A 14,496-nucleotide genomic window follows, 5' to 3' on the forward strand; every position below is an offset into this window, starting at 1 on the left:
TAGTATCCTTCTTGAAGTGCAGTGTCCAGAACAGGACACAGTACTCTAGATGAGACCTAACCAATGCTGAATAGAGGGGAACCAGGACCTTGCAGGATTTGGAGACTCTTCCTGTTAATCCCGCCTAAAATAGTGTTTGCCTTTTTTGTGGCCACATCACACTGCTAGCTCATTAAGTTTATGAACTATGACGATTCCAAAATCTTTTTTTGCTTATAGCATTGCTGAGCCAGGGATACCCCATCTTGTAATTGTGTGTTTGGTTTCTTTTTTCAAGGTGCATACTTTGTTCTTCTCCTTGTTAAATTCCATTCTGTTGTTTTCAGTCCAGGGCTCCAGCCTATTGAGATCATTTTGAATATTTTCTGTCTTCCACTTTATTGGCTAGTCCACCCAGTTTTGTGATATCCAAAATATTTTTAACTTGTATATTACTATATTTCCTTATAGGAGCACTGTTACTCTTAGCTAACTGACATGCTTGGCAGTTCACATATTTATCACACTGCTTTAAATTTACTCCCACTGAGTTTTCTATTGTTTTGCGCAGAGTTTTATAATTTGCATGCCCTAATCTCAGATGCCACAAATGAATGCAATCCTTATGTGGACATATATTCTCATATACATTGTTAGCTTTTGTACAGTTCAGTCTATATAGGTTATTTCTAACATAGCAATTCAATTTTTCATTGTTTTTACCAGTTATTATACATTTGTTTTTCATAGAAAGTGCAGATGAAGCCATTCTTAGCTAAAGAGCTAACAGACAGTAAATTATGTTTGAGTTTTGGCACGTATATAACACCTATTGGTTGAGTTAAACACGGCAATTTAACTTTACCTCTTCCCAAAATTTTAGCATTTATACCATCAGCTAAACATACTTGCTGATTAAATACTGGCTGAAAATTAAATATTAGCTTTTTGTCCTTACTCATGTTGGCAGTTGCTCCTGAATCAACAATCCATTCTTCTTGGTGGTCAGAGTTATAAATAGCCTCAGTCAGGTTTAATGCATCTCTCTCGTGTCTTGGTTGTTTTCTTTTTCCTTTCTTAAATTTACAACTTTTTATTAGATGTTGTCTCGAGCCACAGGAAAAACAACGCTTCCCAGGATGAATGTTCGCAGCTGTGTCTACCTCCTCCTCACTTTCATTCAGCTTGTTACCTTTAATTAGTGAGTGATATATGATAATCATCTGAATTGAATTCGCCCATTCCTGTCCATTTTAGTTCACTGTTGCCCAGGATGTCAATGTTTATTCTTGCCTTCTCCTGTTTGACCATATCCAGCTTCCCAAGGTTCATAGATCTTACATTCCAGGTTCCCATGCAGTATTTTTCTTTACAGCATCGGACTGTCCTTTCACTTCCAGGCACGTCCACAGCTGAGCGTCCTTTCGGCTTTGGCCCTACCACTTCATTAGGTCTGGAGCTACCTGTTCTCTGCTCTTCCTCAGTAGCATGTTGGACTCCTTCCGACCTGAGGGTTCCATCTTCTAGCATCATATATTTTAGCCTTTTGTTTCTGATCATGGGGCATTCTTGGCAAAGATACTGGAGTGGCTTGCCAGTTCCTTCTCCAGGAAGAATTCTCCACTATGACCTGTCCGTTATGGGTGTCCCTGCACAGCATAGCCCATAGCTTCTCTGAATTACTCAAGCCCTTTGCCACAACAAGACAGTAATCCATGAAGGGGCTTGAGTAATAGCATTACACACCTGTAAGACTAGCAAAAATGTCAGGGTAACAGCAATATATGTTGGAGGTGTAAAAAAATGCAGGAACTTATCATCATATGTGGTGGACATGCGAAAAGGTCAAAAATTATTGGACACAGGTATGGGTTTTAGCAAAAGAAATTACCCAGCAGAAATTAGATATAAAACCTGAAATGGCATTATGGAATGTCATACCAGGAATTAATGATAATAAATTGAAGCATTGTCTTATGTATATACTCACAGCAGCCAGATTACTCTGGGCCCAAAAATGGAAAACCGAAGAGGTTCCAACGATAGAAGAGTTGTTAAAGAAGCTATGGGATACAGCAGAACTGGACACTCTTATCAGAAGCACTACGGGAACAACCAAGAGACTATGTAAAACAAAGCTGGAAACTAATATATTCTTGGGCCCAGAAGAAGACAGGAGTGTGGGGCAGAGTTTATGATACATGTATATTTACTTAGTATATACTGGAAATCAAATTGGGGAGAGCAGAGGGGTTAATGAGGCTGGAGTCTCTGACTCCAAAGGGGGGAGGGTTTAGTTTAATTTGAGGAATTAGTTAGTTTGTTTTTTTCTTTTCCTTTGCTTTTTCCCTCTTTTTTCTCTTCTTCTGTGAAAATAAAAAAATTAAAATTAAAAAAAGATTAATCTGTTCCAGCCCTTTTTTGGTTGTATCTCAGGGTGCTGGTTGTATCTCAAAGCATTAGTTCCCATAGGAACTAATGCAAAAGCGGTTAATCCATCCACTGGGGGAGACTTTTTTTTTAGAACCTAAGATTACTTAGGTTTTAAAAAGGGCTGGAAAGGAGGAAGGGAGGGAGGGAACCATGGGGGAAAGAGAAAAGAAAGAAGGTCATCACTGGGGTACACAGACCCCTCAGACAACGGTTTGTGCTTTTAGGCACAAAAAGAAAGGAGAGAGAGAGAGAGAAGACAATGGGGGAGGGTTTGGAATCTAAAACACCTTTTAAACAAAACACATTTTAAAACAAAAGAGAGATCACAGTACACAAACCCGAGGAGCCACAGAATTAAAAAAAATCAATTCCAGCAGGGACTAAAAAATGCTAAAATTACACACTGCAAGACCCATCAGAGCACAGAAACATATCCCCCACCCACCCAACCAGAACAAACCCACGTTATAAAACCCTGCAAAGTACTGACCCAGAACAGGCAGTGTCTCTGTTTTTAAAAAGGAAGTCAAAAAACAAAAATCCAAAAAGCAAAAAATTTTAAAAAACAAAAATACAAAAGAAAAAACAAACACTTCAGTACAGGACCATGCAGTACTGGACCAGGCAGTCCAAAGTCTCTCTCCGAACCCACACTCTCTAACCACTGGGGTGAAGGAGCTACAGAGAAGCAACCTCTTCACTGACCCGTGGTTAACTGAAAGCAGTTCAAATTCCCCGCCTTCCCACCTTTTTTGCCCCGTTCATAACTCAAAGCGCCGTCGCACGTCAAAGAAAATTTTTTGCGACCAGAGCTGGTCATAACTTGAATTGGTCACAAGTCAGGACATTCGTAAGTCAAGGCACCATTGGATCCGCTTTATAATGTGCTCAAGAATTTTCCCTGGAATTGATGTTAGGCTGATTGGTCTTTGTGAGGAAATGGATTTTGTAATACTTGATTTTGTACTACAACAAAAGTACTTGTTTTTCAGAGTTTCTACAGGTGGTGTATCTCTGCCTGGAGAGTAACTTTGTTTCATCTGCCCAAAGTCCTCTTCAGGGTTGCAGTGTAAGAGTGAGAACCGCTGGGTTCTATTATAATTGCTAAAAAGTCTGGAAACGAGGAACTGGACTTTGGGCATGGATACCATCACAATGCAGACACTTTGATTTAAGTTATACGAAGGGGGACTAAGTATGTATCAAAGGAGGAGGAGGAGTGATAGGTTTTCCAGCCTTTTCATTGACTGGAAGATGTAGCAATGGTAGCATAGCATAGCATTGTATTTAGTGTTATAATTAATGCTATACTGTATTTAATGCTATAATTAATGCTATACCCAGATACTCTTGGTAGCTAGCCTTTATTGTTTTATGGGAGGAACGGCTTCCAAAACCTCAGCTAATCTTTGGAAGCTTGGCATTTTAATAATACCTTGTACCGTATTTTTGCTCCATAAGACACATCTCACTATAAGATGCAGGAAGGAAAACAGGAAAAAAATGCTAAGGCATCAGGGGTAGGCAGCCACCAGCTCCATTACCACCCCAGCCAGCTCATCATCTCGTCAGTTGTCCCTCAGCGTTGCAGAAATAAAGCAGCAAAAAATTAAACGGACAACAAGCTACGGGATCAGATGGTAAGCCTGAGGATGACACTCTGCAGCTGCACATGGAGGAGTAGGAGGAGACTGAGCCCGTTCCAGAGAGGGTGCCCACCTGACGTTTCACGACCGCATAGGAAGCCTCACTGAGAGGACCACTCCTCTCCCCCCCTGCATGCACATCCACAAAGTCCACACAGCTATTTCCCCCCTCTCGGCCTTCACTGGCACAGATAGAAAACTGAAGCATGGCCTGCGCTGCACCATGTTGGATCAGGCGTACGATGATAAACTGATGATAGATGGTGAACAAAGCAATATCGGCAGCAGGCATGAGAGGGGGAAGCTGGAGGCGGTGGCGTGGAAGACGGGAGGCGAGCTTTTGTTGCCGGCGGTGGGAACAGTATTTGCTCCATACTGTAAGATGCACACACTTTTCCCACCACTTTTTTTGGAGGGGGGAAGTGCATCTTATGGAGCAAAAAATACGGTACCTCTTTTGAATATCTAACGCATTACAACTTTTTAATCTTTTAAATTAATTTCATCGTATATTTTACCCAGGTGTGATGCTTAGGGGAACAAGAGTTTAAGTGTCTAAAGATATTGCTTTAGCCACAGAGCAATGTGGGCTATTTTTGCTCTTCGGGAGTCGTACCTGGTCAGGCTCGTGTGCAAAGCTTAAAGTACACAGTCAACAGTATAATGTCCCCAAATCAGGAGATAAGTGGGAATCTAGGGTTAGAAGCTTGCCCACATTTGTCCATTTCCGCACCTTCTAGGTTTCACTCAGCCTAGGGTTCAAAGGCTGGTGAAACTGGAAACTCAAGTTGGCCCCTTCCCCTAGTGGAATAGCACCTTTAAGGAGGGGCAATCCTGACATGGTGGCAGTGTTGGAATCATTTTTCCCCTCAGTCTTGTTGTGTTTTACTCTTTCTGTGTGTGCGCACGTGTTTGTTTGAAGTTTTTAGAACTTGCCACAGTTTGCATCTGAGGTGGCACATGGAAGAGGCTGTAACTGCATTTTGGAAGACTGCTATTCTTAAGGTTAATGAGCACAGTGGAAACTTCCCCCGTTTGTTATTTTGCTTAGCCAGATGGGGCAGCAAAGATGATTAGGAATGAAGAGAATATTCCTGACATCTCCCTTCATGCACCTACAAGTTTCCCAGTCATGGTGTCGAATGATAGAATCATTTGATTTATCAGGCCATCAAGTCCCACCCCTTGCTCAATGATATATCAGAAAAGTAGAGATGAACTCAAATTAATTCCAACCTCCCCAATAAAATTCATAACTTCTCCCCAGCCCCTGGGCTGACTCAGCCACTCAAAATTTCATCATGCACTACCAGGGTCTTCTCTGTTGGTGCTCCAGTCTGGGAAGTGGTTCAGCCCTTCCCTGCCTCCTCTAGCAGCTGACAGCTCCAATGAGGAAGCGAGACAAGGATTATCCCCACTGAGCTAATGATTGGTTGACTGCAGGAGGAGGCATGGCAGGGGTGTGGAGAGGATATGTGCTGCACCTGTGATTCTGTACCCATGAATTTTGTCAGTTGGGCTGAAATTAATTCAGGCCCATTTTTATGAAAGAGTGCTATCAGGTCTCTCCTGGTGTTATTCATTCCCTAACTAGGTAACAAGACCATAGGTTTAGCTCAGGCTAATTTCTGCTAGAAGCTGTTCCATAAGAGGGTGAAGATGAGTTCTGCAGTTATATAAGACTGGTTGAAATCAGGATCAAGTAAGGTAAAAAAATAATTAGACATAATTTAACAAAAGAAAACAAATAACAAACCACAAATGGACCAGAACCAATACAAAATATAAACCGTCCACAATGTTGAAAAAAGAAAGACAGAAAAAATGCATATCTCCCCTCAGGCTTCTTTTTTCAAAGCCAAACATGCCCAGTTCTTTCCTTCTTTCTATGTTGAATTTTGGTTCTTACTGGATTGTTTTCAATCTGCTTGCAGAGTCTGCTTTGTAATCTGCTCTAGAATTTCCCCTGAGGTGGATGTCTGGCTGACTGGTCTGCAGTTCCCTGGTTCACCTTTTTGAAGATAAAGACAATGTCATCTCTTCTCCACCTGTCTGGCTCTTCACCCATCTCCCATGACACGAGAATATTAGACAGTGCTTCTGCAATTTCTTCAGTTCATCTGGCCCTGGGGATTTGAACTCATCGAGACAAGTAAGGTTTTTCATTTACGTTGCACTCCTATTTCATCTCTTTTTTTCTCTCCATCAGGTGATGAACAGGACAATGGGAATTCTGTGGAGCCAGTTGTTCTTTCAGTGAAAAAACCCATGTATATAGCGGTTTAAAAAATTCAAGCCACTTAAAAGGAGAAAAAGGGAAGAAGAGAAGCAAGGGGAAAAGAGAAAAAAAGACATATCCATCTTCTCTTGCTGTTGATGTTGATGCATTTCTGATCACCTGAAAAAATCAACAGGGAAAAGGAAGGAGAAAAGGTTCCCTGGGCAGATAAACATTCAAGGGTGCCTCAGATGACAATAGACTTGACAAAGTCCACCCAGAGGAGAAACAAAGTCAATACATAGAAAAAAGAAAGAGTGTCATGATGCACAGTGATTGTACTTTCCGTGAAAACCCTCTGAGAGGTGAGAGAGAGTACAAATGCCTACAGTGTGGAAAGAGCTTCAGTCAGAGCAGTAGCCTTTTTTCCCATCAAAGAACTCGCATTGTTGAGAAACCATATAAATGTATGGAATGTGGAAAGAGCTTCAGTCAGAGCAATAGCCTCAGTTCACATCAAAGAACTCACACTGGGGAGAAACCATATAAATGCATGGAATGTGGAAAGCGCTTCAGTCAGAGCAATAGCCTCAGTTCACATCAAAGAACTCACACTGGGGAGAAACCATATAAGTGCATGGAATGTGGAAAGAACTTCAGTCATAGAGGTAACCTGAGTTCACATCAAAAAACTCACACTGGGGAGAAAACATATAAATGCATGGAATGTGGGAAGTGCTTCTGTAACAGATCTCACCTGAGTTCACATCAAAAAACTCACACTGGGGAGAAACCATATCAATGCATGGAATGTGGAAAGAGCTTCAGCCAGAGTGGTAACCTGAGTTCCCATCAAAGAACTCACACTGGGGAGAAACCTTATAAATGCATGGAATGTGGAAAGAACTTCAATTGCAGCAGTCACCTTAGTTCACATCAAAGAATTCACACAGGGGAGAAACCATATAAATGCATGGAATGTGGAAAGACCTTTAGTCAGAGCAGTAGCCTCAGTTCCCACCAAAGAACTCACACTGGGGAGAAACCATATAAATGCATGAAATGTGGAAAGAGTTTCCGTCTGAGAGGTCTCCTGAGTTCCCATCAAAGAACTCACACTGGGGAGAAACCATATAAATGCATGGAATGTGGAAAGAACTTCAGTTGCAGCAGTCACCTTAGTTCACATCAAAGAATTCACACAGGGCAGAAACCGTATAAATGCATGGAATGTGGAAAGACCTTTAGTCAGAGCAGCAGCCTCAGTTCCCATCAAAGAACTCACACTGGGGAGAAACCATATGAATGCATGAAATGTGGAAAGAGTTTCCGTCTGAGAGGTGTCTTGAGTTCACACCAAAGAACTCACACCGGGGAGAGACCATATAAATGCATGAAATGTGGGAAGTGCTTCAGTCAAAGCAGTTCCTTGAGATCACATCAGAGAATTCACACTGGGGAGAAACCATATAAATGCATGGAATGTGGAAAGAACTTCAATTATAGCAGTAACCTTAGATCACATCAAAGAATTCACACAGGGGAGAAACCACATAAATGCATGGAATGTGGAAAGAGCTTCACTCACAGCATTTCCCTGAAGTTACATCAAAGAACTCACACTGGGGAGAAACCATATAAATGCATGGAATGTGGAAAGAGTTTTAGTCACAGCAGTCACCTGAGTACACATAAAAGAATTCACACTGGGGAGAAACCATATCAGTGTTTGGAATGTGGAAAGAACTTCAGTCAGAACAGTAGCCTAAGTTCGCATCAAAGAACTCACACTGGGGAGAAACCATATAAATGCATGGAATGTGGAAAGAACTTCAGTAAGAACAGTAGCCTAAGTTCACATCAAAAGAACTCACACTGAGGAGAAACCATATAAATGCATGGAATGTGGAAATAGTTTCACTCAAAGCAGTCACCTGAGTTCAAATAAAAAACTCATACAGGGAGAAAAACATAAATGCATGGAATGTGGAAAGGGCTTAAGTCACAGCAGTTCCCTGAGTTTACATCAAAGAACTCACACTGGGGAGTGTAAAGAATTAGAAGGCAACTGGCATGTGTAGTCATACAAAAATGGAGTCTGTTAGGTTTACTCTATAGTTTGGATTGAAATCCCTGAATGTTTCAAGAGAGTGTTGTTCCAGCTTTGCTCTGCCTGGCACCAAGATAAGAAGCAAGGTTAAGAAGATCAAAAGGGAGACCGAACACCACATTCGTCTTAATTGGGATAAGACACCTGCAGATCTCATGCGAAATAGGGTTGGAGAACTGTCTTACACTCGCCTAATCCTAATTGGTTGACAGCTCAGAAGTGTCACAATGAAGGTGGTCCAGAGACGTATAGAAAAATTGTTTCATATATGTGACAGATGGTTGTTGATGATGATAGAGTGAGAGAAGAAAGTGTTTTGTGTTTTTAAAACAAGAAGGAGGAGAAATTAGCCCAGCTGCTCTAGAATGCTAAGATATAGACTGTTAGTCATGATGATTACTTAGCTTAGTTTAGTTGTTCTTATTTTAACCAAGGTATAATAAGTTTATTGTAATCATGGTAATTGCTTGGATATAATTATGCTTTATGCTTTAACGCTGCGACTGTATTTTAGTGGAACTATATTATTTTCTTAATAAACCAATTATTCTTCAACAAAGGGATTGAACAGCAGGATTGCAACTAAATCCAGTGGAGATTGGAAAGATCACTAAATGCTACTCTATAGAGAGGTCCTACCTAGCCTCCTCATCGTCACATTGTATAAGAACAAAGGAGACGGGGCGACTGCAATAACTACCGTGGCATCTCTCTTCTCAGCATTGTAGGGAAGCTGCTTGCCCATGTTGTGCTGAAGAGTCTCCAGGTGCTTGCAGACAGAGTCTATCACCTGGCAGGAGAAAGTTTCAAATAGAGTAGTCCTAGAACAAGGTGGAATAGTTAGCATGTATACGCTACTGAAATAGCAATGTCTATGTTGTCTTGGGCATGTCATGAGAATGGCTGATGGTCGGATTCTGAAAGATCTCCTGTATGGAGAATTAGTGCAGGGAAATCCCCAGAGGGAGACCACAGCTGCGATATAAGGACATCTGCAAGTGGGATCTGAAGGCCTTAGGAATGGACCTCAACAGATGGGAAACCCTGACCTCTGAGCGTTCAGCCTGGAGGCAGGCAGTGCATCACGGCCTCTCCCAATTTGAAGAGACCCTTGTCCGGCAGGCTGAGGCAAAGAGGCAGTCCCGAAAGCAGCCAAATCGGGGAGCTGGACAGGGGACAGATTGTATTTGCCTTCAGTGTGGAAGGGATTGTGTCACTCTCGAATTGGCCTTCTCAGCCACACTAGATGCTGTTCCAAGTCCTCCATTCAGAGCATGTTATAATAGTCTCTCGAGACTGAAGGATGCCTGATCTTACCTCTCAGCAACCAATCACAGAGCAAGGATAGTGACATGCAAGGCACATGGATGATGGGCAGCTGACTGATTGGCATGAAGGACGGGAAAGAGGTCTGCCTTTTCCAGAGGGCTTCCCCTCCTGACCCCAGCTGTTCAAGGCCCAGTGAAAGCCACCCACACTTAGAGCCATCCACACAGAGGTTTTAGTGCAATAATATAATAATCATCTTAAGAGCATCAGAGCGGAATGTGACCTTCCGGATCCATGGCATCCAGGAGGCGCCTCTGGGGAATTACCTGAATTCGCAACCACTGTGAAACCCTGAATGAAACCCCTCCAAGACAGAGATAGCTTTGGTCCCCTTTGGGGGATGACCTCGACTGGGATCTGGACCAGGGGAGGGTGTGTGTCCCCTTTGGGTTCTGTTGGACCCTCTCCTGAGCTTTCGATAACATCGTCCACGGTCTCCTTCGGGGTCTTTTTCTCTCAGATGGGACTTGGGGGATCTTTTTAAAGGTGGCTCCGGTCCTTCCTGGAGGGGAGAACTCAGCAGGTGATGCTGGGGGAGTCCAGTTGGACAACCTGGCCTTTGACCTGTGACATTCCTCAGGGATCTCTTTTGCCCCTTATGAATGATTTCAATAGGGTTTTTAAAAAGGTTTATTGTGCTTTCTTGGTTGTTGCTTCATTTTTATACTGTTTTTAGTGTGGCAAGTACGAGTGTTTTCTAATAACAAGCTTTGGCTAAATAGAGAAGTACGCCTTTTATTAAAAGCCAGAAATGCTGCTTTTCATTCTGGTGATGAACTACAGTATAGAGAGGCCAGAGCTAAACTGAAAAGGAGCATTAGGGATGCCAAAGCTATGTACAGCCAGAGAATTGAGCAACATCTTGAGAGTTCTGACACTCGTCGAGTATGGCATGGCCTATGACAAATCACAGGGCAGAGTGACAAAAAGTCTGTGTAGCAGCAGTGATTTTTTGGCTGAGCAGTTAAATCAATTTTTCAGCCGTTTTGAGGTGGAAACAGGAACAACCATTATTCCAGCACCTACTGTCTATAATACATCACTAGAATCTACCATCGACAGACAACCACTAGTACTGCAGATTTCAGATGTGAGACGCGCTTTCCGGAATATTAATATTTGAAAGGCAGCTGGACCAGATGGAATCATGGGACGAGTTGTTAAGGGCTGTGCTGCAGAATTAGCTGGAGTTTTTATGGATATTTTCAATCTATCCTTGTTGCAGTGTTCTGTCCCCACTTGCCTGAAGACATCTATTATAGTGCCAGTCCCCAAGCAGTCAGCTGTGGTATCTCTCAATGATTATAGACCAGTAGCTTTAACATCTGTTATTATGAAATGTTTTGAGAGATTGGTGCTGGATTACATTAAGGCTAGTCTTCCACCTTCTTTGGATCCATGGCAATTTGCATACAGGAGAAATAGATCTACTGATGATGCTTTGTCCATTGTACTCCATACTGTATTGAGCCACTTAGAACAACAGGGAACTTATGCGAGACTGTTGTTTGTGGATTATAGCTCTGCTTTTAATACCATTCTAACAAATAGGTTGTTTTTTAAAATGATCAACCTGGGATTACCTCAAGAGATCTGCGTGTGGATAAAGGACTTTCTGACAGATAGGCCACAGTCAGTAAGGATGGGATGTCACCATTCTTCTACCCTGGTACTAAGTACAGGAGCTCCCCAGGGCTGTGTGCTAAGTCCCTTCCTCTATTCCCTGTACACACATGATTGCACCCCACTGTAAAACACCAATGCAGTTATCAAATTTGCAGATGATACGACAGTGGTGGGGCTCATAAATAAGAACAATGAGTCTACTTTGGTGTAAAGAAAATCATCTCACACTTAACATCAAAAAAACTAAAGAATTCATAATTGATTTTAGGAGGAAGAGAAATGTACATTTACCACTGTACATAAATGGCAAGGAAGTGGAGAGAGTTGGTAGTTTTAAATTTCTGGGTACTTACATCTCAGAGGACCTCTCATGGACTATAAATGCCAACATGCTAATGAAGAAGGCACAGAAGAGGCTGTATTTCCTGAGAATGCTCGGGAAGTTAAATTTATCACAGCATTTACTGTCATACTATCGTAGCACTATTGAGAGTGTCCTAACCTATGGCATTCTGGCATGGTTTGGGAGTAGCTCTAGCGGACAAAAAAGCTCTACAGAGAACCATTAAAATTGCCCAGAATATCATCGGGCTCCAGCTACCAACCCTGGATGACATCTTCACATCCCGCTGTCTAAGGAAATCACATAGCATCCTGAGAGACTCTTACCATCATGCTTATAACTTTTTTGAACTGTTACCATCTGGCAGAAGATATAGAACAATTAAGACTTGGACCACATGTTTTCTGAATAGTTTTTATCCCAGAGCTATAATTGTAATTAATAATGAGCTTAAAGACCACCAGTAGTGAATAATTAGTTGGACTGTGTTACTTGGCCTGCGGATGTTTGTATTTTTAGTGGGGGACTTTTAGTGGGTGAGGAGTGTTTGGGGAATTTTATGTGTGTGCATGTGTCTGGTCTCTAGGTGTCTGTAAATTTCGTTGTATGCGTATACTGTGTATATACTTACAATGACAATAAATTTTATTATTATTATTATTATTATTATTATTATTATTATTATTATTATTATTATTATTATTATTATTACTATTACTATTACTATTACTATTATTACTATTATTACTATTATTATTATTATTAGTTTGATTCTTTTTTTTCCTTATTTGTCTATTTCCTGTTTTTAGCTTTAAATATTACCTTCTTATGATGTAAGCCACCTCTGGCCTTTCTGAGGAGAAAGGAGGGGATATGAGATAAGAGAGAGACCCACCATTGATATATACATTTTAAAAAACCCTTGTGTTCCAAAGGCTTTCTTTGAGAAGCTCAGCCTTCCTTCTCCTTTTTCCTGAAGGTCGGCAGGCAGGTTGATCCCCAGGAAATCCACTTCCAGTGCTTGGAGGCCATCACGGAGAAAGCCTGGCTCCTGGGGGGTGGTTTTCCAGGCCTCTCTTGGGGTGCCCCCCCTTGCAAAGGGCAGGAGGGGCCAAATCGTGGCGGGCTTGCTAACGGGACCCTGGCACTTTGGATTTGTCACAGAAGCCAATGTTGGAGGAATCCCATTGCAGGAAAAAAGGGAAAAATCAAACATGGAGAAACCTTGAAGAAAAGGAGAAAGTGATGGTGTGTGTGGGGGGGTGCCTTTTGTGCCTCTTTTTCCAGATGTGCTCCTTTTTTTGCTTTGAGACGGATTTCCTGGCCCTAAGCCCAACTTTGAAGTCTTGTCTCTAGATCCCAGCCTCTGAACGGCAAGCAATCTTGGGGGGGGGGAGATCTCCTTTCCGCCTCTGCCCCAAAACCCGTGGCCTTCCTGGGCCTCTCTCTTTCTGCCCTGCTTTCCTGGGGGGGGGGGAAGGCTTTTCCTGCAATGCAACAAAGAAGCCCCCCCAAACACACACACAGAGAAACACCCCCAACAGACAGGCACAAGGAGGGAGGGAGGGAGGGAGGCAATCCGTCCACCCACCCCCACAACCCCTTTCCTGCAGCCTGGGATCTTGTCGGCCCTCCCCTCTCCTCCATCCAGAGCCTCTGAAGAGTCCCCTTCAAACCCCATAGACTGGGAGGGGGGGATCCTGAAGAGGCCAGGTATGGGGGGAGGAGAAGAGATCGTTTTTCCTCCATCTCCGCAAGTCCTTAGCCCCCCCCCAAAAAAAGCGGAATCCGCTCCCTCCCCTTGCAAAGTGGCCTTTCCCCGAAGAACAATGGAGATCCAATGAGAACTCGCTCCTCTCGCGCGTCACCCGTTGCTGGGCAGAAGCCCTCCAGGGCATCTAATAATGGCGTCTATGAGGGGGTTGCCTGGCAACCCGGCGACGCTCAGGTGAGAGGTTTTGGCTCCATCCAGAAGACAATGGAGACCCAATGAGAGCTCGCTCCTCCTCCTGCTCCTTAACGCGTCACCTGTCTCCGGGCAGAAGCGCCTCCCTCTGGAAGGCTGGCTGGGCAAGAACCCCCCTTTCTTCCCTCTCGAGTGACTGACGGGCTGCCCTCCAAGCCCACCCACTGCTCGTCTCTGCGCACGCGCGAGATCCCCTCCCTGGCTGCTAGGCTCGCCCTCCCTACTGCGCATGCGCTCCTCTTGGCCACAGAGGGGGCATGAGGTGGGGGGACCTGTGGCGCCTGCGCAGTGGAGAAGGCGGCCAGAACGTCTCCCCTCAGAGAAGGCCGTTGGGCGGGTTTTAGAGGCAGTTTTAGAAACATCCCCCCCCCGTCCCTGGGAGAGTTGGGGGTGGGGTGGGGGCTGAGTTTTCCCCAACAGGTTTCAGAATCGCGGGCAAGGGGTTTTTCTAGGAGGAGCGGGAGGCTTAAAACGTCCCTTCAAGGTAGAGCCTGTCAGAGGGAGGAGGAGGAGGAGGAGGAGGAGGGGACCCCCCCCCAGGTTGTGGGTGCCCCCCCCCGGGGCAGGGACTCTCCCTGGCTGAGCGCCTCCAGGCTGAGAGAGCCCTGTTTATCCAGTGGAAGCCAAGGCAATGCTTTTCCCCCTCTGGGTCTCCTCGAGAGGGAGGCGGAGGGGGGATTCAAAGGGGAGAAGGGGGTCTCTTGGGGGGGCCAAGAAGGGGCAGGCAGGAGCCCCGGCTGGGCCTTCCGACTCACACGCCCGGCTCTCTCGGAAGGAAGGAAGGAAGGAAGGAAGGAAGGAAGCTCCGGCTCTCTCTCTGGGCAAGTTGAAAGATGGCGACGAGCC

At 44.0% G+C, this 14,496-nt stretch overlaps 1 protein-coding gene across 1 annotated transcript in view; it reads left to right on the top strand.

The window, feature by feature from the left end:
* The window catches only part of LOC110070444 (uncharacterized), a 35,500-nt gene extending 23,159 nt beyond the window's left edge, over positions 1-12,341 (top strand). Inside the window, 2 exon segments of the mRNA XM_078382386.1 lie at positions 6,268-8,140; positions 8,142-12,341. Coding sequence (XP_078238512.1) covers positions 6,599-8,140; positions 8,142-8,357 — 1,758 coding nt within the window. The 5' untranslated portion in view covers positions 6,268-6,598 and the 3' untranslated portion in view covers positions 8,358-12,341.
* Positions 12,342-14,496: the final 2,155 nt, after the last annotated feature.

The sequence above is a fragment of the Pogona vitticeps genome, chromosome W (assembly GCF_051106095.1).
Source record: "Pogona vitticeps strain Pit_001003342236 chromosome W, PviZW2.1, whole genome shotgun sequence".
Taxonomy (NCBI): domain Eukaryota; kingdom Metazoa; phylum Chordata; class Lepidosauria; order Squamata; family Agamidae; genus Pogona; species Pogona vitticeps.